The sequence below is a fragment of the Pristiophorus japonicus genome, chromosome 20 (assembly GCF_044704955.1).
Source record: "Pristiophorus japonicus isolate sPriJap1 chromosome 20, sPriJap1.hap1, whole genome shotgun sequence".
Lineage (NCBI taxonomy): Eukaryota > Metazoa > Chordata > Chondrichthyes > Pristiophoridae > Pristiophorus > Pristiophorus japonicus.
Genome location: NC_091996.1, coordinates 37,058,749 through 37,083,628, shown reverse-complemented (window position 1 = coordinate 37,083,628; position 24,880 = coordinate 37,058,749). Strand labels below are relative to the sequence as shown.

Genomic DNA, 24,880 nt, shown 5'->3' with positions numbered 1-24,880 from the left:
TGTGGCACCTTATCGAATGCCTTTTGGAAATCTAAATACACCACATCCATCGGTACACTTCTATCCACCATGCTTGTTATATCCTCAAAGAATTCCAGTAAATTAGTTAAACATGATTTCCCCTTCATGAATCCATGCTGCGTCTGCTTGATTGCACTATTCCTATCTAGATGTCCTGCTATTTCTTCCTTAATGATAGTTTCAAGCATTTTCCCCACTACAGATGTTAAACTAACCGGCCTATAGTTACCTACCTTTTGTCTGCCCCCTTTTTTAAACAGAGGCGTTACATTAGCTGCTTTCCAATCCGATGGTACCTCCCCAGAGTCCAGAGAATTTTGGTAGATTATAACGAATGCATCTGCTATAACTTCCGCCATCTCTTTTAATACCCTGGGATGCATTTCATCAGGGCCAGTGGACTTGTCTACCTTGAGTCCCATTAGCCTGTCCAGCACTACCCCCCTAGTAATAGTGATTGTCTCAAGGTCCTCCCTTCCCACATTCCCATGACCAGCAATTTTTGGCATGGTTTTTGTGTCTTCCACTGTGAAGACCGAAGCAAAATAATTGTTTAAGGTCTCAGCCATTTCCACATTTCCCATTATTAAATCCCCCTTCTCATCTTCTAAGCGACTAACATTTACTTTAATCACTCTTTTCCGTTTTATATATCTGTAAAAGCTTTTACTATCTGTTTGGGATTGGAGGAGGTCTGTGGATATTCAGTCATTGAGTATGTTCAAGACTAAGATCGATTGATTTTTGAACACTAAGGGAATAGCGGGATATGGAGATAGGGCGGGAAAGTGGATTTCAGGTAGAAGATATTATTGAATGGTGGAGAAAGTCCGAGGGGCCTTGTGGCCCAATCCTGTTCCTATTTCTTATGTTATGTTGCAGCAGAGGAGGGTGAAGTAAGACTATAGAGCGATTGTCTCCATTCTGGTCTGCAGCAATTTTTAAGAGCTATTAAGCACACTGGCCCTGAAATTCTGTCCTCTCAGGCTACGCACGCGCCCGAAGAGGCCCCGCAAGTTCCGGGTTTAGACGCGCTAAGCGCATGCCCCTGAACCCGGCACTTGCAATCTGTCAAAATGCTTTTTGACAGATCGCACGCATCCCCGGGAGAAGAGTCTTCGCGGACGGAGAGTTGGGCTATTTGGCCAACTCTTGCCCAGCGAATGTCCTTCAAACTCTTGCACCCGGTAAAAGCAGGTGTAAGGCCTGCTATTACCAGTATAAGAGTTTTAATAGATAGAAAAAATGTTTTTACTTATTTTTATATTAAAAATTCTGTATGAAGATATGTTTATTTTTAACACTTAAAAACATTTTAAATTTTTGAAAGAAAGAAAGACTATCAATTTTTTAAAAGTGAAGTGTTTATTTTATTTATGTTTGTGTATTATTTGTTTTTGGGGGTATTCTCATTGGTCGTAATGGGAGCTTGGAGCTCCCATTACTATCAATGAGAATGCTACATTGTGATTGGTGGTCCGGGCCCACGCGATCCCAGGATGCGCATACGCTCTTGGTATTCGTGGGCCTTCCTGCTGGGCTGTGCAGCTAGGCCTTGGACCCGAACTGTTCATTGGACCATCAGGTACATTCATATATATATTTGTATATTTTTTGGTCAGAGGCATCCGCCCGCGGGAAGCCTCGACCGCAATTTTTGGCCCAATTTGGGAATAGAGGGTCAAGATGGGCATTAAAATTGACATTACAGTATAATGAATTTTTGTCTTTTAATAGGACAGCTGAAGCTATCGGTTCATCTTCAAGATGGGACAATTGCCGTTCATGGTAAATTTGTAAATGTGATAATTATCCAGAGAAAGAGTTGCTTTTTAAATGGCATTTAACTTGAAACAAGGTACATTAGATGCTGTGAACTACTCGTAAAATAAAAACATAGCTCTGAGTCAACTTTAAAGAGTTAATTTTTGCATGTGGTTTAATTATACTTTTCCAACTTATTGTACAGAGATGGATGATTTTATAGAACATAAGAACATAAGAATTAGGAACAGGAGTAGGCCATCTAGCCCCTCGAGCCTGCTCCGCCATTCAAAAAGATCATGGCTGATCTGGCCGTGGACTCAGCTCCACTTACCTGCCATAAGAACTCATGTTACATTGTTTTAAATAGATTTGGACAGCATGACTCATCTTAATTTGAACAATGTAAAATTAAAACAAATTCTGTCTGAGTTGAAGACTTTGTCAAATCAATTTTAATGTATCATAGTTAAGAAATATATAATTGTTTTTGAAAATTCAGTATTCTTTGAAAGTCATGATGGCTATGGTTCTGTAACACAGAGCAACTTTATTTTCATATTTCTAAAGATTAATTATGTTACAACATTTTTTTTTCTCCAGTTATGGAAGCAAAGGGACTTATGGGAAGAGAATGCCGTACTTGTGATTCTTATGCAAAGGTGAAAATGCTCTTTAACTTCAAAAGTTCCACTATGAAAATGTGAAGTCTTTTTAGGAAGAGAAAACCACAACTAAGTCAAATATGGTGTATTATTTTAGAGCAGTAAATTGGTCAAGAAATTGCGACATGGATTATTTTGAATTCATTTTAATAGAGCTGAGAATGCAAGTGTGCCATTTTTTCTCTAGTAACTGAAATTTCTAATGTCCAAAATAAAGGGCTAAACAAAATTTAAAATACACATTTGAAAATTAAATGAGTAAATTTATCCATTGCATTATATTGTGTGGCTTTTAACTCCTTCATTCCAGCACATGTGAAAAGACAGGTTATGATCGTTTTGGGTGTGTAGCTGATACCAGGCTGATTAGAAAAATGTCACTTTCTTTATTATTTGCTTGTTTCTCATGCTTTTATTGTGTATATGCTCTCTTTTGTCTTTTCACCCTCTCCCAGCATTTGCACATTATTTTGTCCTGTCCATTGTCTGCATTATTTTATTAATGATTTCTATTTTACCTAATTATTTTCCATCTAGCAATTTGCAGGCCATTTAACGCATGGAATCTGTTGGCGCTGCACCCATTTTACAGGGCATCTAAGTGTCCAATATGACAGGCAGCATGCACGTGCACATTCCATGCTGGAAGTGTGCTGCCCACCATCCGGAGCCTGCACCTGAAACCGGCGTTAGACTGGTTACTTATGCAAATAAGGTGTGTCAGGCCTGTTTTAGACTGCATTTACCAAATTTGTTGCCGACAAACTGCAGAATGGCATGCATGCTGCGGTCAGTATTCTCAGGCGTTTGGCAGCCAAACCAGCAGACCTTAAAAGCACTGCTGGAGGCTTCTTTATGATAGGTAAGTTTTTAATTTTTTACTTAACTTGTTGTGAAGCCAGTAGGAGCAGGAGTGCCTCCTCCCGGTTCCACATTAAATTTGTGCAGCTCTGCCGGCCACAATCTTAATTTTTAGGCCATGAACTCTCTTTTTGTGATTGGTGCCTCTGGTGGTTCTCTCCCCCTCCTTTCTCCATTTTCCCCCTAATTTTTTAACCTTACTAAAATACCTGTTCATCTCTTAGCCTCAATCTTGGTTAAGGTAAATAATCATAAATGTCAAAATCTTTCTCTTCACAGATGCTGACCAACTTGCTGTCTGTTTCCATCATTTTCTGCTCTTACTCTAAGAACCTCCTTTCCAGGTTAAAGCGTTTCTGCGTCTTCCCTGATAAAGGAGACGTCTAACATTATGGATTACCCTTGTTGCTCGTCTTTACACTGACTCTAGTGCTTGAATGTTTCCCATGTGTCTCTGACCACAACTGGATATAATTGGTGATTTGACTAAAACTCTGTACAGCTTGTTTATGCCGTCTTTTCTCTTATATTCAATTGTTTAGCTAATTGTATATTTCAACATATGTTAACTTTATAGATTGCTGCTCTGTACTGGTTGGACATGTTTAGTGGTCAATCTACTGAGATTCCTATACTTCTTTGAACTTCATCCTTGGCTAATTCAACATCATTCATGCATTATGTGTACTGCTTATTCTTCCTTCCTATGTGCAGTACCCTGTACTTTGCACTTATCTGGATTTCATTTTTACTGCCATTGATCGTCCCACATACTTTTTTTCAACTCATTCTGTAATTTTTGAGCTGTCCCCACTGATTCTAATGCCACTCCCAGTTTGGTATCATCAAGAAATTTGACCATTTTGTATTGAGTTTCTGAATCCAGGAGATTTATGTGAATGAGAAATAGCGAAACTGACTGTGGGGATCCACTTAGTACTTTTTCCCACCCCAACATAACTCATCGTTTTCTACCTTTTTGGTTTGATGAATTGCTTATTTCACAATCATACTTAGTTCACCTTTTTTTTGTCTTAAAGTTGTCTGTGGTACCTGACTATGATCGTGGAAACAGGCAGAAGACAAAGACCATGCCAGATTGCAAAAATCCAGTATTTCATGAACATTTTATTTTGTAAGTATTTCTCATTATATACTTGTAGTTTATAGCTGTGAAATTTGAGAAATAAATGACATCAAACTTTTAAAGCTCAGTGATACTAACAGTACAAAGGGCAATTAGGGGAGGAAGAGCAAAGGGTTCCAGGTAGTCGGCCCACACCTGGGAGGGATGCTCACCACCATCTAATTGAAGACCGCTTTTGAGAGACTTCTTCCACTATCGGACGTTGGAGCACTGCTGCCACATTCCTTATCTTCCACGACTGAGGATCCATCAAAACATCCACCATCTGCACTTCTTTTAACCCCTTCCCCATGAAGAACACAATTTAAAAAAAACACCAATTCCATCACTACCTAATTACCATAATTATTCTTTATCTATACCAAAAACAAACAATGAAAACATGACGCACCCAACAGCAATTACAAATATTAAACTATTCACCCTGGTACTTGCCCTTACTGTCTATCCTATAAGTGCTTTTGCCTACTCTGGTGCTTCTGAGACGTGCATCCTGAGTGGCAATAGTACGCGAGTTGGATGGCTGCTGAGATTCTGAAGAGGGCAATTCCGATGTCCTCCTGCGATACCCTTGAGAGGCTGTGGACTTTGATGGCCCCACTTCAGAATGCGCCACCTCTGCATAGGCTGGAGCAGTCTGGGCCAGCTGGCTGACAGGCAACTGAAAGGGCACTGTGGGAATTCCAGTTCTACCTTAGCCTCTATGTTATGCAGGGTGCCCGCCTCAGCTGGTGCCTGCGACAGTGGTAATGATTGACGCAGTGCCATCTTCCTCTCTCTCTTCCTCCAGATCATTCTTCTGGTTTTTCCAGGGGATGAGATGGATTTTTCTCTTGCAAGCCTGCAATGATAAAGCTAGAAGGGTTAGGGTGCAGCACGTGTGGGTACTATAGGAGAAATTGTGCGATTGGAGCCTGTGAGTGAGGATATGTTTCGGGGATTAGGGATCAGGAATAGTTGGAGATATGTAAGGAAGCTGGAGTAGCCATATACCTATAGGCCATATGTTCCCTGCTCTGCCTGTGGGGTGTGTGCCACTCCCCTCCTGATTACTGCTAGCACTGACTCCTCAAAGAGATCTCATGAACTCATGCTTCCCCTCTCCCACTCAGGTCCTGCTGGCATCAGTTTTGTGGTATCTTGTCCTGGAAGAGAGAGAATGGTGATTGTGAATGAGTGTATTTGTGTGTATGTGATGCCTCACGTGTTTGATGAGCTATGAGATGTGTCTGAGGTGTGATCAGTGCTTGTGAAGGATGCAATAGTGTGATTATCAGAATATATGTTAGATGATGGATGAAGTGTTTTGAGGTTGTGAGTGTGGTAGTGGTGCAGTTATTGAGAAGTGTGTTTTGTGAGATGAGATCTTACCTTGACCGCTCATGTCAAATCATTAATTTCTTTTTGAGGCACTGGAGCCATGTCCCCTGGCTGTGGCCTCCTCGGCGATCTCCTCTTACATCCGCTGTATTAGTTGCCTCTGTGGTTTCCTTCCCCCCTGCGCTTACAGGACATCCGTCCTCCGCTGCACCAGAACCTCCAGTGCTGCCTCTGAGAATTTGTGAGCCCTCTCCCTCCATTCTTGAGCCATCCGAATGTGTGTTGTTGTTTGTCAGCCAGCTCACTCCATACACAGCGGATGTGCGTGTGGAGGCTACATATACTGCTCCAGAAAAATTGCTCCTAATCAGCGCTTGAGTGCTACACATGCAGGTCTCCGTTTTAGCACCTCCAGAAACATTTAAATCGTAATCAGCAATCAGTCCCAAAATTGCGGGCTAAAACCAGACTTTTAAACAGGCGTGTCTCATTAGCACAGCACCCATTGCGTCTGTTTTCACCCTTTCCACAAAATAACCCCCGTTGAATACAAAAGCAAGGAAGTTATGCTAAAATTTATAAAGCTGTGGTTAGGCCTCAGCTGGAGAATTGTGTTAATTCTGGGCACCACACTTTAGGAATGTAAAGATTTTGGAGAGGGTGCAGAAGAAATTTAGGAGAATGGTACCCAGGATGAGGGACTTCAGTGATGCAGAGAGATTGGATAAGCTGGGGTTGTTCTCCTGAGAGCAGAGAAAGTTAAGAGGATATTTGAAAGAGGTGTTCAAAATCCTGAATGGTTATGATACTGTAAATAAGGAGAAACTGTTTTCAGTGGCAGAAGGGTCAGTGACCAGAGGACACTGATTTAAGGTGCTCGGCGAAAGAACCATAGGTTACATGAAGAAACATTTTTTTACACATCGAGTTGTGATCTGGAACGCGCTGCCTGAAAGGGTTGTGAAAGCAGAATCAATCGTAACATTCAAAAGAGAATTGGATAAACACTTGAAGGGCAAAAATTTAAAGGGCTATGGGGAAAGAGCAGGGGAGTGAGATTAATTGGATAGCTCTACCAAAGAGCTGGGGCAGACATGATGGGCCGAATGGCCTCCTTCTGTTGTGTATCATTCTATGGGCCCAAGTTTCCACATGATTTGCGCCTGATTTTTAGGAGCAACTGGTGGAGAACGGACTATCTTAGAAATCGCAATTCTCCACATTTTTTTTTCTGCAGTTCTCGTCAGTTAGAACAGTTTCACTTTGGAACAGAATTTTTTCTTCAAAAGGGGGCGTGTCCGGCCACTGACGCCTGATTTGAAAGTTTCCACAGTGAAAACGTACTCCAAACTAACTTAGAATGGAGCAAGTGAAGATTTTTGTAGAACTGAAAAAACCTTGTCTACACATTAAAAAATCAGGCGCAGGTTACAAATTAGGCGTCCAGAACGAGGTGGGGGAGGGGGGGGGAAGGGAAGTCATTAAATTCTACAATAAATCCTTATTTATACTTATACAAATATTATACAAATAAATCCAACCTGAATAAACATTTATAAGCAAAGAAAAGATTAAATAAACCATCTTCCTACCTGTGTGAAAGTGCTTCAGTCATCTCAGCGGTGTGGCGTCGTTCCCGCGAACGGGAGGGAGGGAGGGGCAGTCGGGCAGTAATCAGGCAGCAAGCAGCCTTCCACTTGAGGTGGAAGCCTTACAGTCAGCTCAGTGGTGTGGCGTCGTTCCCGCGAACGGGAGGGAGGGAGGGAGGTAAGCAGGCAGCAAGCAGCCTTCCACTTGAGGTGGAAGCCTTACAGTCAGCTCAGCGGTGTGGCGTCGTTCCCGCGAACGGGAGGAAGGGAGGGGCAGTCGGGCAGTAAGCAGGCAGCAAGCAGCCTTCCACTTGAGGTGGAAGCCTTACAGTCAGCTCAGCGGTGTAGCGTCGTTCCCGCGAACGGGAGGAAGGGAGGGGCAGTCGGGCAGTAAGCAGGCATTTGTGCAGCCTTCCACTTGAGGTGGAAGCCTTACAGTCAGCTCAGCAGTGTGGCGTCGTTCCCGCGAACGGGAGCGAGGGAGGAGGCAGCTGTTCCCGACGGCGGGCGGGGGGGGGAAGGAGGCAGTGAGAAGGCTGCAGGAAGCCTCAGAAGTTGAGCAGCCATTCCCGACGGCAGGGGGGGGGGAGAGGCCGTCGGGAAACGGCTGCCTCAACTTCTGAGGCTTCCTGCAGCCTTCTCACTGCTGCAAGAAGCCTCAGTGCTGATCATAGAAGGGCAATGTGCTTTTATTAAAAAATGTTCAAAAATTAAACAGCTACAAAGAACTACAAAAATGGCTGAGTGCCAATGTTTCCTTCACACTGCGCGTGCGCGAACGCTCCAACACGCACGCGCAGGGTTGCCGGCACGAAAAAAACTAATTTAAATGGTACCCGCCCCCTCCCACTTATAAAATCAGCGTGAGTGGTAGGCTCTGCCCCCCTGCGCGCCGCGCCAAGCAGACATGGAGCTGCAAGGCGCTCCAGAATCGCGCGTATTTTTTCAGGCGCCGTTTTTGGCACGCGAAACGGGCGCCCAGCTCGGAGGGGTACCCGTTTTGTAGCGTGTGGAAACTTGGGGCCTATGTTTCTATGATTCTTGGGTATTAAGACCACTTCTTGCCAAAAGGTACCTTGGTAGAAATCAAACTCTGATGATTCATTGCAAAAGGCCATCCGTTATCTCATTTTGCTGACACTCCGGGGCAGTACTGAGGGAATGCTGCACTGTTGGAGGTGCTACCTTTTGGGTGGGACTTTAAACCAAAGCCCCATTAGGTCTCCCGGGTGGATATTAAAGGTCCAGTGGCACTTTTTGAAGCAGAGTAGGGAATTTCAGGTATCCTGACTGACAATCCTTCAACAAATATTACTAAACAGATTATGAAGTCATTCATATTGCCGTTTGCGGGACCTTGCTGTGCGCAAATAGTTTATTGGGTTTCGTTACATTACAACAGTGACTACACTTCAAAAGTACTTAATAGACTATGAAATGCTTTGGCATGTCCTGAGGTTGTGAAAGATGCTGCAGAAAAGTCATGGGACGAAATTAGTGACAAACTGGCTAGAATTTGAAATACGTTTTGCCTGGAAGCCACCAGCAAGAGGTTATTTTCAGGCTTCTGTGCATACACAACTTAGTTATACCAAGGAATTCCCACTCTATGACAATTAGATAGATGCCAATTCTATGTCTGGCAAAAATATCTAACTCACTGCCAGGAGAAATAAATATATCAAACCTGATGCGTGAACATCGGTGTTAGGACTGAAACTACTTCTTATTTTCATTAATGATTTAGATTTAGGTATTGGGAAATAATCTGCAAGTTTGCGGATGATGATAGGCTATGTGTGAGTATTAGGACTATATTGGATGCTCGACTACTGCAACCAGATCTTGATGTGTTGGAGGAATGGGCCCGTGTTTGGCCAATGCTGGTTTAACTTCAAACTTAAAGGTGTTATACACTTGGGTAGGTCAAATGCTGGATATACTTGCACCTTGCAGGGAACAGAATTAAAGCCAGTGATGAAAATGGTGATCTGTACGTTTTAGTGCATCACACTCTAAAGCTTAATGACCAATGCTGTGAAGCTATAACTAAACATAGAAACATAGAAAATAGGTGCAGGAGTAGGCCATTCGGCCCTTCGAGCCTGCACTGCCATTCAATGAGTTCATGGCTGAACATGCAACTTCAGTACCCCATTCCTGCTTTCTCGCCATACCCCTTGACTCCCCCTAATAGTAAGGACTACATCTCACTCCTTTTTGAATATATTTAGTGAATTGGCCTCAACAACTTTCTGTGGTAGAGAATTCCACAGGTTCACCACTCTCTGGGTGAAGAAGTTTCTCCTCATCTTGGTCCTAAATGGCTTACCCCTTATCCTTAGACTGTGACCACTGGTTCTGGACTTCCCCAACATTGAGAACATTCTTCCTGCATCTAACTTGTCTAAACCCGTCAGAATTTTAAACGTTTCTATGAGATCCCCTCTCATTCTTCTGAACTCCAGTGAATACAAGCCCAGTTGATCCAGTCTTTCTTGATATGTCAGTCCCGCTATCCTGGGGATCAGTCTGGCGAACCTTCGCTGCACTCCCTCAATAGCAAGAATGTCCTTCCTCAAGTTAGGAGACCAAAACTGTACACAATACTCCAGGTGTGGCCTCACCAAGGCCCTGTACAACTATAGTAACACCTCCCTGCCCCTGTACTCAAATCCCCTCGCTATGAAGGCCGACATGCCATTTGCTTTACTTTGCCGCCTGCTGTACCTGCATGCCAACCTTCAATGACTGATGTACCATGACACCCAGGTCTCGTTGCACCTCCCCTTTTCCTAATCTGTCACCATTCAGATAATAGTCTGTCTCTCTGTTTTTACTACCAAAGTGGATAACCTCACATTTATCCACATTATACTTCATCTGCCATGCATTTGCCCACTCACCTAACCTATCCAAGTCACTCTGCAGCCTCATAGCATCCTCCTCGCAGCTCACACTGCCACCCAACTTAGTGTCATCTGCAAATTTGGAGATACTACATTTAATCCCCTCGTCTAAAGCAGCAGAGTTCTAAGTTGTTTTCACATGACAGTTCGCTATAAAACAAAGCGTACCATTTTGTTCTTGTATAAGACTTTGGTAAGGCTTCAGTTAGAATATTGTGTCCCGTTTTGATCATCTCTCAAGGTGGGTGATATTGAGGCTTTGGAAAAGATGCAGAGGCGGGCTACAAGATTAATACCTAGTTTAAAATGCATTAGTTACATAGAAGGGCTCAAATTAGCTGGGTCTCCATTCTCCTTACAGCAGAGAAGGTTAAGGGATATTTAATAGATGCTTAAAATGATGAGGGATTATGATGGGGAGAAACTGTTTCCACTGGTAGGAAGGATGGTAACCAGAGGTTACAGATTTAAGATAATTATGAAAAGAACGAGGGAGAGATGTGGAGACATTTTTTTTACACAGTGAGTTATGATGATCTGGAATGCATTACCTAAAAGGGTGGTCGTAGCAGATTCAATAGTAACTTTCTAAAGGGAATAGGATATATATTCGAAAATGAAAAATTTGCAGAGCTATAGTGGAAAAGCAGTGTGGTGTGACTGATTGATAGCTCTTGAAAAGAGTTGGCACATGCATGATGGGCTGAATGAAATTTTCCAGATTTTGTTCCCTAATTACCTGGGTTTTAATTAGTTTTTTTGATTCTGACGATATTAGATGGTTCGGCGTGGGTGGAGAGAGTCTGTAATGTGAAGCACTAGGCGTCACAACTGTATGGGACAACCTAGATGGACCAGTGCATATTTTCCTGCCTGTCATTTTCATATTTTAGCATGTCTTGATACTAGATAAACACATCAGAGCTATTGTGTTAGGAAGTTGGTGGCCCCAGATGGTGGGTCCGGCCTATGGCAGACCTTTCCTTTCTGCTTATGAGAAGTGAGTGATAAAACACAGACACCAGCAGTTAGTCAGTTTTTTTAAAATAGGATGTCGCAAGTCAGTCAGACAGCTGAGGCTGTGAGAAGGTTGAAATGTAGGAGAAAGAGGTCATAGATCATTTTGTTTGACAAGTCAGATGATCCATTTAAGTGTGAACTAAAGCAGTTTAGCAATTCGTATCAAGCCTTACCTCACTAAGTATTTGCTTAGTCCATCTTTGGAGAGATTGAAGAAGTACACGTGAGCAAGCCTTGAATATCCAGCTCTGGTCACAAGGGGGCACTATTGTTGCATCTCTGGATTACGCTATTGTTTAAGTAGATGTGGGACATATTCAAGTCAACTCTGATCAGAGTTAAGATGCTTTGACCACTTACAGGAGCAACTAACATCACTCAGCACAAAATTAATAACAGACAGCTTTGAGTGTTGCAGTTCATTTCTTACTTTTGTGCATTGCACAACTTTTTTTCTCCATTACTTTTGCTATAGTTCTTGCTCTCAGTTGCTTATTTCACAAAGCAAGCAAAGTGGTCAGTAATTCCTTTCGGGACTACGATGTCACTCCTAAATTGAATGAGGAAGAGGAGTTTCTGTGCAGCAAGAAAGTTAAATGTGATTACATTTGAGGCGTTTGGCACACAATCACCTTCGCCCCAGGAGTCGCTTTTTCATACCTAGGCATAAGCGCTTGGCTGTGTGAAAAAAGATCTGCCTTCACTGCCTCTGTTTTATAAGAGAAGCAGTCACTGAGTTTTGCAATGTCCTTGAACCTGACCTACAAACAACTTCCATCACCGAAACAGCTCTGCCTATGGCAGTAAAGCTGAACCCAGTGTTAAATGTCCATGCCAGCAGTTCCTCATAAGCCTCACCATGCACCACATTAGTCTGTGTGCAGCAATGCATCAACCAAGTGACAGAAGCCTCGTCTGTCAGGGGAAACACTTTGTTCTCCTTCCCCATTTAAAGGAGGCAACAGAATGGAAGGCCCATAGCAAAAATATCAGGTAATATAAACAGAAAATGCTGTAAATACTCAGAACGTCAGGTAGCATCAGTTGAGAGAGAAACAGAGTTAACGTTTGAGGTAAACTTTCACATGTTCCCGAAGTAACAGGTTTTAAGCAAGTACAGAGGCAGGGGAAGCGAGGATGGAGAGGAATGAACAAAAGGGACTGTCTGTGATAGGGTGGAAGGTAGGGGTGATATAACAAAAGGGATAATGGTGCAAGGCAAAATGGAGTGGTAAGGTGACAAGTAAAGAAACAAAAGATGGATCTAGAGGAGCTAAATGGCAACAGCAGAATCATTATCAACACTTGCTGTCCAAAAAAATTATGATCTGCAATGGTTAAAAGCAATGCTGAGTCCAGAAGGTTGTAAAGCCTAATCAAAAGATGAGGTGCTGTTGTTTGAGCTTCAACTGAGTTTCATTGGAACAGTGTAGGAGGCCAGAGTGGGAGTGAATTAAAATGGATAGCGACTGGAAGCTCAGGGTCACGCTTGCGGACTGAATGGAGGTGTAGTCTCCCCAATGTAGAGGAGCCCGCATCGTGAGGATTGAATACAGTATACTAAATTGAAAGAAGTAATACCAGATGGCAGGCTTCCCAAAATTTCAGGGTGCCACTTATAGCACATTGGACTCTTAAACCCATTTTTATCTTTCCCTTTCTATCACTCCCTTTCTTTGTGAAGTTCTGGAATTCATAGTTAGAACCATACAATGATACAGTACAGAAGATGATCATTTGGCCCATTGTGCCTGTGCTGGCAGTTGTGCACCCACTAACCCCTGTTTGAACCCTTCCATAGGTCAACAGCAATGATACTGTGCTGGAAAAAGCTACCAATGACATTGAGTCACTATAACTGCTGCATGATGTCCATCCTCTTCTCCCCCACCTCTCTGCTACCGCTGGTACCATTAGCCACTTCATCTTCCTCAAATGTGTCTCCTCTATATTTCACCTCCACAACACTGCTCTGTTGACTCCATTCATCTTCATCAACACTTCATCACTTCAATGGATTTCCTCTCATCCCTGTATGATCACCTGTAATGTATCACTCTGCGCCATTCTCGGACCGTTCTTCATCATTTAAATGCCTCTCCCTTGTGACATCTTCTGGAAGCATGGGTCATCACGTTGATGATCGCAAGCTCTTCAGCTCTTCTGCCTCCATCAATCCCGTGGCTGTCACCACCTTCTTGAACTCTGTCTGATATGAAGACCTGGATAAGCCATTATATTCTCTCGCTTAAAGTTAACAAAACATAAGCTATCCTCTTTGTCTTCCATGAACACCTGTGCACCTCTGATCTTGATTTATTCAACTTTCTTGACTGCCACCATACGCTTCCTCCGTCACATATACTCACCAAATCTCTCTCTCCTTTTATTTCTGAAAATTGACAACTCTGCCCTACCTTTCCCCCATCATGCTGAAAGCTTATGTCCTTTATCACCTTGAGGCTGCAGTCTCCTTACTGATCTTCTAGTATTAGCTAGCTAGCTTTAGGTAAGTTTATTCAATGATGGTAAGTCAATCCACACACTAGCAAAATTTCACTTATTCAAAGTTTAATTCTTCAAATGTAATAAAGTACTTACAAAATCAAGGGAACCTGATCTGGGAAACGGTTGAATCCAAAGTCCCATTACAAATTGCCACTTTTTTTATACCTTTTTGAGCTACAGATCACAAATCTAAATGCCCTTCTAAGGCATGCAACTATCTCCCTAAACTATATATGACCAATGGGTAAAGTTATACTATTGATTGACTTGGGTGAGATGACTTCATCTCAGAATGCTGTACCCCTTCACTTTCCCATACATCTTATCTTCCTCATTCAAGGTTGCGTGGCCCACTTCATTTAAGTCCCACACAGTACCATGTATAGGTTCATTCATACTGGACAAGATAAGCATACAGGTGCTTAGCTTGTCATGGAGCCCAGTTTGTATTCTAGTAGAGGCAGAAAAAGCATGAGATACCTTTGTTCCATCTCTGTTCTTTTAAAAAATACATTTAACCCTTTTCTTGCCCATGTCTCCTTCCCTAAACTACAAATCATTCTGAATGCTGAAGCTCATAAGAACATAACATAAGAACATAAGAAATAGGAACAGGAGTAGGCCATATGGCCCCTCGAGCCTGCTCCGCTATTTAATACGATCATGGCTGATCTGATCATGGCCTCAGCTCCACTTCCCCGCCCGCTCCCCATAACCCCTTATCCCCTTATCGTTCAAGAAACTGTCTATTTCTGTGAATAAATTTAAGAATGTCCCAGCTTCCACAGCTCTCTGAGGCAGCGAATACCACAGATTTATAACCCTCTGAAGAAATTTCTCCTCATCTCTGTTTTAAATGGGCGGCCCCTTATTCTAAGATCATGCCCCCTAGTTTTATCCCATCAGTGGCAACATCCTCTCTGCATCCACCTTGTCAAGCCCCCTCATAATCTTATACGTTTCGATAAGATCACCTCTCATTCTTCTGAATTCCAATGAATAGAGGCTCAACCTACTCAACCTTTCCTCATAAGTCAACCCCCTCATCCCTGGAATCAACCTAGTGAACCTTCTCTGAACTTCTTCCAAAGTAAGTATATCTTTTCGTAAATATGGAAACCAAAACTGCACGCAGTATTCCAGGTGTGGCCTCACCCATACCTTATATAACTATAGCAAGACTTCCTTGCTTTTATACTCCATCTCCTTTGCAATAAAGGGGATGGAGTATAAAAGCTCATGTCCTCACTGAGGTCTATACATTCATCACAGTTTTGGCTAAGCTTCACTGGTTTCCAGTGCCTTAACTTCAAGATCTCGTTCTTACTTTCAAATCCCACATGCCATTACCCGTTCCTATCTTCACAATGCCCTTCACCTGTAAGTCCCTGTGTGGACGCTCTATTCCCCTGATGCCAGCTTATTTCTTGTTCCATGTTCCTTAACTACACTCAGACTTTTGGTGGAAGCCACTTGTGCTGTAATGGATGCTGAGACATGCTGGGTTCCACAGGTGTGCTGCCGGAGGTGACCACCCATTCCATGTTGGAAAGGATGTGCTCCAAGCTCTGCACAAAGCCCTGTGCCAAGTTGGTCTTAGAATCCTCCATGCTCCTTGACATTGAGCGCAGGCATTCGCTGCACCAAGCATTTCGGTGTGTAGACCCATCAGCCGCCTTCTGTAGCCTGGCCCATCAAAGTTTTCATCTGAGTTCTCTGCAGCAGAATTAGTGTGTGGCCTCGCCCTCCGCCAAGATGACACCTGCGCTAAAATACACGTCGTGTCAGTAACTGAGCTGGTGGATGTGAGTGTAAGATCAAGTGACGGCGTTTCTTAATGTTCACTGTCTTCGTCATCTTCCTCCACTGCCTGGGCAGGCTCCAGTTCTTGGGTATCTGAAATTAAAAAGGGACAATGGTTGGGTTGTGGGGAGAGGAGAAAGTAAGAAGTGCATGTTTAACCTTCTACAGCCTCTCATTCAGAAGAGATTGAGGGACGAGGGAGAAGTAGGATGAGAGAAGGAGGATTAGGTATGCAGATACACTCATCAATCGCTTCAGCGCTGCTAGGGGCCACTGCCTCAGCAATCCCTCTTCCCAAGATGGTCAGCAAGGTCTCCTCCATTTGTGTTAAACATGCAGCTGCACTTGTTTACTCTAGTTCTTTGCTGCTGCCTACTGTTAAGAAAGAGGGAAGTGTCGTGCAATATGTTTGGGTGATGTGTCTGCCATTGTTGAATAGCTGCCGGTATGTGCAGGCTGAGTTATGGGTGTGAGGCTTGCAATAACGCTGTGTGTGAGGGTGAGGTAAAGCATATGAATGATAGGGTTGTGCGAATTTAACGTACTGCCTGGATTACAATGAACGGGTGCAGGTTGATCGTGCACCGCAATCCCTGTGCTTGTTTTCAGGTCATATCCAAGTTCTCCCCTTATGATTCCACTCTTTAGAACTCTCTGGCAATCTGCCTCCTAAAGATCCTCCTCTTACACTTCCTCATCCTTCTGTCCTTTTCTTTACTTCCCGCTCAGTATCTACTTGTTATCCAGTGCCCTGTTAAGTCTCTCAGACAACTTTCTTTACATGAGGAGCGCTATACAAATGTATGTTATTCCAGCAGCACCCATAATACTTTTATGTTGTAATAGTTTACCATCTCCATTATTTGAAAAAGCAGGGAGGCTGGATGTCAATGCCAGGATAGTGCTTCAAAATTTCTGTCTTGCAATATTGGTACAGGTTGAATCTCCCTTATCCGGAACCATTCCCGGCCACTGGGTGGCGCATGCGCAGAACTCCTACATGAACAAATTGAAGTCCTTCCTCGCTGCCGACTCCTGCAATCGCTGGCCTGACCTCACGATCCACTGCCCCCCCGCCCCCCCCCCCCCCCGCAAGATCTCCCAGCCCCAAGCCAGCCAGCCCCGATATCCCCTTGCTCAGTACCTGTATCATCCAATTTAACATGACCACCCCTCGTCCGGAAAAATTCCTTATCCGGAACAGGCCAGGTCCCGAGGGTTCCGGATAAGGGAGGTTCAACCTGTATCAGAAATTTTAAACCAAGTTATTGGGCCTAAATTTAAAGTCGGAGGTTTCTCGCGGGGAAATGCCTCTGATCCACAAATAAAATCCGCGCCTACCTTCTGCCTCGGAATCTGCAGGGACTTGCACTCCTGGGCTTCTACGCGTAGACATGTGTAGAGGCTCAGGTATCCCAGGAGTGCAGGCGGTTTGCAAGTGCCCCGGCATCACCTGGGCTGGTCCAACCAATGAAAGAAGGGAGATCCCCATTCCTGCTTATGATTAGGGATTACATAAACACATTTACATACCAAATACATTTTTTAAAATTACATTTAAAATTAATTAAAATACAATTTAATTAAACATTTAAAACAAAAATGTAAAAAAAATTTAAAAGTTAAAGGGACTAAAAATAACCCTTAACTTATCTTCCAAGTGTTTTAATGTTTAAATAATTGAAAAAAAATTATTTTTATATTCATTTAAACTCTTATGCTGGTAAAAGCAGGTCTTATGCCAGCAGTTACCAGGCATAAGAATTACACAGACATTTTTTGGGCAAATAGCCCAACTCTCTGCCCACGAATGTCCATTTCCCGGGGATGGCTACAATCTGTCAAGAAGATTCTTCTTGTCAGATTTCAAGTTCCGGGTTTTGGCACGTGTTTCACGCGCGAGAACCTGGAACTTTCAGGGCCCTTATGGGCGCGTACGCACCCATCGCCACCAAAAAATACGGGCCTTTATACCTGTTGTCTCACTCACCACATGTTGCCCTGAGATTCTGATGAGAGATACACTTAGGGGCCTCATCATTCCACAAACCATTTGAATTGCTGCCATAAAATGAGTAGCACCAAAAATGGTAATTTGCAGAACACAAATGTGAAGCCTGAGTACCTAACTGTTCATGTTTCCAATTCCGAACACCTCCTTGAACACTTTCTGGAGTTGCTTCGTGGTGTAAAACTGCCGGCCGAACAGATCCTGCAAGTTTTCCACTGGGTGGCTTCGGCTAGGAGGCAGACAATGATAGAAGGGTGCAGACTTGGGGCCTGTAGCTCAAATGCAGGAGCTAGGGTTTTGTAGTTAGAAGTTGTTTAGAAAAAAAGGTGATGCCAAAAGCCAGGAAGTCAGCCTACAAAAGGGACAGGGCGTGCGGTTTATTATTTTTTCACATTGTTCGAGGAGGGAAGTGCGATTGAGTGAAGTAAGTGAAATTTACTTTGATTGTTACTTTGTACCTTCGCTTGCTGTCTGTAAATAAAGCAGCATAGCAATTCATATCTGGTTTTTTCTCACTCAGTGTTTCTGAGCCCGCCTTTGGAAAGATTGAAGTGCACATGATAAAGACATGATATCCAGTTCAAATTACAAGGGGTCTTATTGTTACAACCCTGGGTAACGCTATCGCAAAATTCGATTTTTTAAACCAAATATTCATTGGTATATGGACCACTTATAGGAGTGATCAGCACCGCTGTACCAAAGAGAATATCTGAGGCAGATCTGAAATTTGTAAAGTACACAATTTTCTTTTTTACATGAGGCGTTTAGCACCCATTCATACCCATATTCATGTTGGAGCCGGCAGATGGAACTCAGGAAAGCAGATAGTACAATGTTAATCAGTTCCTTCCAGTAGTTGGGCGATTTGGTCAATCACAAGAACTCACATAGACTCCCAAGCAACAAGATTTTCCAACTTTGAAACATGTTTAAGATCCTCAGAGATCTGGTATCCTTAAAGTAATATTCACATTTCACAGCTCAGGCTTATTTACGGGTCCTATAACTGATGGTAGAAACCAATGTCTTAGTTCCAATGCTGTCAGCTGAACCTGCTCAGTCTGTGGGACCTTCTAAAGTTCCTGTCATAGTATCTGATTCGCATAGCATGTAAATCTCCAGTGATAGAGATAGTACAGCAATGTCGTTTAAGTGATTCACCTTTAGCTGCTCCCCTGATAATATCACGTCAGTGGTAGAAATCATCTCCAAACAAGTGGGCAGATAACATCACAGTGATACGTTTCATCAACATGGAGCGGCTTTATTCCCAAGTACTTGTTCAAGATGTGTAGTTGGGATGTTGCTGTCCATCTCTTATCCCAGCATCTGGCGAGGTGGACAACTGGATAGCGAATGCTTTGCCCAAGTGACTATTCTGTGATCCTGGATATTGAGTTCAATCACAAGAGCATCGCAGTTGATGCCTACCCTGTCCATACCCATCATTGACCTGTACACATTTTCCAGCAGATGCACTAGATCAGGGACCTTAACCCTAATTGATTTTCCACTCCCTAGACCAGAAGCAATGAGGCCAATTGTAAGACCCCTATTGCCAACATGGTTGAGATCAGCAAACTCAGCACTTATTAGAAATTGAAGCTGATGCCTTCTGCCTTGTTTGGCACAGTTGCTTTTACTATCCGAGCCATGCAAATGCCCTTCAATTTCTACTATTAAGAATCACTTGTCATAGAAAGAACATGAATTTATATTGCATCTTTCACATCCTATGAGCACCCCAAAATGTTTCACAGCCAATAAGTTATTTTGAAATGTTGTCCCTGTTACTTGATTTGTATACAGCATGGTCCCATAACAGTTGATTTGTTTTGCTGGTATTGATTGAGGGTTATGTATTAGCCAGGACACTGACATTTATGTTACTTCTTCAAATAGTGCTATGGAATCTTTTATGTCCACTCGTATAAGCAGGAAGGGCCTTCTGTTCAACATTTCATCTAAAAGACAGCATCTCCAACGAGGGAGAATATCCTCAATACTATTCTGAAGTTTCAGCTGAGTTATCTGCTCAAGTCCCTAGAGTGGTACTTTAAAAAAAAAAAATTGTTCTGGGATGTGGGCATCGCTGGTAAGGCCGGCATTTATTGCCCATCCCTAATTGCCCTTGAGAAGGTGGTGGTGAGCCACCCTTTGAACCGTTGCAGTCCGTGTGGTGAAGGTGCTCCCACAGTGCTGTTAGGGAGGCAGTTCCAGGATTTTGACCCAGTGATGATGAAGGAACAACGATATATTTCTAAGTCAGGATGGTGTATAACTTGGAGGGGAACTTGCAGGTGGTGGTGTTCCAATTCACCTGCTGACCTTGTCCTTCTAGGTGATAGAGGTCGTGGGTTTGGGAGGTGCTGTCGAAGAAGCCTTGGTGAGTTGCTGCAGTGCATCCTGTAGATGGTACACACTGCAGCGACAGTGCACCGGTGGTGGAGGGAGTGAATGTTGAAGGTGATGGATGGGGTGCCAATCAAGCGGGCTGCTTTGTCCTGGATGGTGTCGAGCTTCTTGAGTGTTGGAGCTTCACTCATTCAAACAAGTGGAGAGTATTCCATCACACTCCTGACTTGTGCCTTGTAGATGGTGGAAAGGCTTTTGGGAATCAGGAGGTGAGACACGCTGCAGAATACCCAGCCTCTGACCTGCTCTTGTTGCCACGGTATTTATGTGGCTGGTCCAGTTAAGTTTCTGGTCAATGGTGACCCTTAGGGTGCTGATGGTGGGGGATTCGGCGATGGTAATGCCGGTGAATATCAAGGGGAGATGGTTAGGCTCTTGTTTGTTGGAGATGGTCATTGTGTGGCGTGAATGTTACTTGCCACTTATCAGCCCAAACCTGAATGTTGTTCAAGTCTTACTGCATGCGGACATGGACTGCTTCATTTTCAGAGGAGTTGCGAATGGAACTGAACACTGTGCAATCATCAGCGAACAGCCCCACTTCTGACCTTATGATGGAGGGAATGGCATTGATGAAGCAGCTGAAGATGGTTGGGCCATCTTTCAAGTTTGACTTGAAATCATGACCTTCTGAATCATAAGATAGAGTGCTATCACTGAACCAAGCTGATATTTACAAAACTGTGTCAAAATCGCAAGTGAATTCTACTGATGTGTTAAAATTGTTCTTATTTTGTAGTCCATTGCAAGAGACAGATGAACAAAAGAGACTTCTTGTTACAGTTTGGAATAGAGACAGGAATTCAAGGTAAGACTGGTGCTTAAAGTAAATTTTTGTTACCTGACAAAGTATGCTATGTTTTCTCTGGAATAAGCATGAGATTCTCTGGATTACAAATATTGCGAAATTAATCTGTCATAGTCAGTGTATATGATCTGCAACTTGCTTCAACGGAACCTTAATTATACGTGTTCCAACATGTCCACCTTCCTGATTATCAGCCTGAATTTTGCAGAATAAAGGGAGTTTACCTAGTGTCTTGGCCAATGTTCATCCCTTAACCAATAACAGTAAAAAAAAATAGATTGACTGGTCATTTATCTTATTTGCTATTTGTGAGATCTTGCTGTGTGCAAATTGGCTGCTCTGTTTATCTACAAAACAACAGTGACTACAGAGCATAAAGTATTTCATTGGCTGTGAAGCAATTTGGGATATCATGAGGATTTAAAAAGTGTTCTTTTAATGTAAGCTTGTTGCTAATTTCTTCCTACGAGTACCCTGTTTTAATGTCTTATGCAATGATGAAGTTGTGTTGTGTGTAGCATGCAGCAGCTATGATGATGCATGAGAACTTTGATGGGTTTTGTTGTTTTGTGCCCCTGATTAGCCTAGGCCATTGACTGTGTGCTTTAACTTGCTTATGGTGCAGTTGGTGATGACTCTCATAGATGCAGATTCGGCAAGTGTATGAGTCAAGGTTGCAAAGGTTAGCTGCAGTCTCTTGGGAGTCAATCTTGCTCTTTTTGGGTCAAATAATAGGAACACAGTGCATTGCCTTAAAATAACTGCTGCATGAGAAGCAGTCATTTACATGCATGATCCTGTGCAGATGGTCAAAGAGCAACTGAATGCTGTTGGAGCGATGGTCCTTGCTGTTGCTGAATACATAGTTATTGTGTGCACCAGGGTGAATCAGTAATTTACCAGTTGCCCATGAAAAAAGCCATGAAGTTGCTCGCTCTTGCAAGCAATGCATTAATAACCTGTTTGATACATATAATGCACTGCAGATTGATGTTGTCGATGTCCACTGTGGCAGACGAGAATGAGCCCGAACATTAAAATTTGAGTTCAAAGTGGCCTTGACAGCCACTTCCAGTGCCGTGCCTGTCCTAGAGGGGGCCGAAGGTCAGTTTGCAGCATGCAGCATAAGTCCATCACACCCTCCTTGCTGATTCTTAGCTTGTGTCATCATCATAGGCAGTCCCTCGGAATTGAGGAAGACTTGCTTCCACTCTTAAAATGAGTCCTTAGGTGGCTGAACAGTCCAATACGAGAACCACAGTCCCTGTCACAGGTGGGACAGATAGTTGTTGAGGGTAAGAGAGGTTGGGACTGGTTTGCCGCACGCTCCTTCCACTGCCTGCGCTTGATTTCTGCATGCTGTCGGTGACGAGACTCGAGGTGCTCAGCGCCCTCCCGGATGCACTTCCTCCACTTAGGACGGTTTTTGGCCAGGGACTCCCAGGTGTCAGTGGGGATGTTGCACTTTATCAGGGAGGCTTTGAGGGTGTCATTGTAACGTTCCCTCTGCCCATCTTTGACTCATTTGCCGTGAAGGAGTTCCAAGTAGAGCACTTGCTTTGGGAGTCTTGTGTCTGGCATGCGGACAATGTGGCCTGCCCAGCGGAGCTGATCAAATGTGGTCAGTGCTTCAATGCTGGGGATGTTGACCTGGTCAAGGACGCTAATGTTGGTGCGTCTGTCCTCCCAGAGGATTTGTAGGATCTTGCGGAGACATCGATGGTGGTATTTCTCCAACTTGTGTAAATACTACACCTCAGACGCATCCAAGTAAGTCCATCTTTGCATATATATGTTATTGTGAGGGTAACTGTGGATGGTTACATTCCATCTCTGGTGCAATCAGATATAGCTGGCATCCTTCCATTCCTCTTTCTCCTCCTCCACCAAATAGCATATATTCAGTGGGATTCCCACTAGGAGGTTGCTAACAAAAAAAATGGGTGGCCCAAAATTGTGTTCTTACTCTCACTTTCTCCTCAGCTTGTTTGAGACCAGCAGTACACTATTATGAAAGTGAATGCTCGTTCCCGGGAGAAGCTGTGCTTACTTTATTTTAAGACTATCCAAGCCCATGGCAGCATGAATACAAAATTAGCTAAGAAACAGAAAGGAGAGAGTAGTGGTGAACAGTTGTTTTTCCGACTGGAGGGAGGTGTGCAGTGGTTTCCCCCAAGGGTTGGAGTAGAACCACTGCTCTTTCTGATACATATTAATGACTTAGACTTGGGTATAAAGGGCATAACTTCAAAGTTTGCAGATATCACAAAATTTGGAAATGTTGTAAACCGTGAGAAGGATAGTACCTATAGAGAACATAGACAGACTAGTTAAATGGCAGATGAAATTTAATGCAGAGAAGTGATGCATTTGGAAGGAAGAATGAGGAGAGGCAATGTAAACTAAATGGTACAATTTTGATGGCGTTGCAGGAACAGAGAGACCTGGGGTTCACGTATACAAATCTTTGAAGGTGGCAGGACAAGCTGATGAGGTTGTTTTTTAAAAAAAAGCATACAGGATCCTGAGCTTTATAAAGAGGCATAGAGAACAAAAGCAAGGGTGTTATGCTAAACCTTTATAAATCACAGGTAAGGCCTCGGCTGGATTATTGTGTCCAATTCTAGGAATCACACTTTAGGATGGAAGTTGAGCCCTTTGAGAGGGTGCAGAACAGATTCACCAGATTGACACCAGAGATGAGGGACTGCAGTTATGTGGAGAGACTGGAGAAGCTGGGATTGTTCTCCTTAGAGCAGAGAAGGTTATTGGGAGATTTATTAGAGGGTTCAAAATTTTGAAGAGTTTTGTTAGAATAAATAGGGAGAAACTGTTTCCACTGGCAGAAGGGTTGAATACTAGAAGACACAGATTTGATAATTGGCAAAAGAATGTGGTGAGGATTTAAAAAATTTAGCCAGTTGCTGTGATCTGGAATTTACTGCCTGAAAGGGTGATGGAAGCAAATTCAATAGAAACTTTCAAAAGGGAATTAGATACTTGCTTGAAAAGGAAAGATTTTCAGGGCTATGGGGAAAGAGTAGGGGAATGCGAATAATTGGATACCTCTTTCAAATTGCAGAGGTGCAATGACCTGAATTGTCTCCTTCTGTGCTGTATGATTCTATGCACCAGCATTTTATAACCCAGAAAAGCAAGCCTGAGCAGCAGCAATCAAAATTATTCTTCACAACTATGGTTAATGACACCTGTATACCTTACCAGGACCTCAGCTGAGCGGCACTCCCAAGGAGGACCATTCGGCCTCCATGGTCATCCTAAACATACACACTAGGCACCTCAGGCGTTTGGATTGACCTGGAGGCCTTTTAAATGTTTAAACTTCATATGGTGATTCTCATAACATAAGAAATAGGAGCAGCAGTAGACTATTTGGTCCCTTGAGCCAGCTTTGCCATTCAATAAGATCATGGCTAATCTGATCATGGACTCAGCTTCACTTCCCTGCCCGCTCCCCAGAACCCTTTATTCCCCTTTCGCTCAAAAATCTGTCTATCTCCACCTTAAATATATTCAATGACTCAGCCTCCACAGCTCTCTGAGGTAGGGCATTCCACAGATTTACAACCCTCTGAGAAGAAATTCCTCCTCATCTCAGTTTTAAATGGGTGGACTCTTATCCTGAGACAATGCCCCCTAGTTGTAGTTTCCCCTATGTGGAAATATCCTCTCTGCATCCACCTTGTCGAGCCCCCTCATTACCTTATATGTTTCGATAAGATCACCTCTCATTCTTCTGAGTATAGGCTCAACCTATCTTCATAAGTCAACCCCCTCATCTCCGGAATCAACCAAGTGAACCTTCTCTGAACAGCCTCCCATGTAAGTGTATCCTTCCTTAAATACGGAGACCAAAACTGTTATACATGTGAACTTGTATTTACTCTGTACAGCCACCAGAAGGCTCATCCCTCGGAGTTCCAAGGGATCCCATAATCCCTTGGGAGCACAGGTACTTAAAGAGGCTTCACAGGTTGGAGAGGCACTCTGGAGATCTGCAATAAGCGACTACGGT

The 24,880-nt window shown here is 43.3% G+C and overlaps 1 protein-coding gene across 12 annotated transcripts in view; it reads left to right on the top strand.

Moving 5' to 3' along the window:
- rgs3a (regulator of G protein signaling 3a) overlaps window positions 1–24,880 on the top strand; it is a 340,299-nt gene that overhangs the window by 71,075 nt on the left and 244,344 nt on the right. For all 12 annotated transcript variants that reach the window (XM_070862764.1, XM_070862765.1, XM_070862756.1 and 9 more), the window contains 4 exons: window positions 1,759–1,809; window positions 2,389–2,447; window positions 4,352–4,446; window positions 20,776–20,844. In XM_070862764.1, the coding sequence (XP_070718865.1) occupies window positions 1,759–1,809; window positions 2,389–2,447; window positions 4,352–4,446; window positions 20,776–20,844 (274 nt within the window). The remainder of the gene's footprint in view (window positions 1–1,758; window positions 1,810–2,388; window positions 2,448–4,351; window positions 4,447–20,775; window positions 20,845–24,880) is intronic.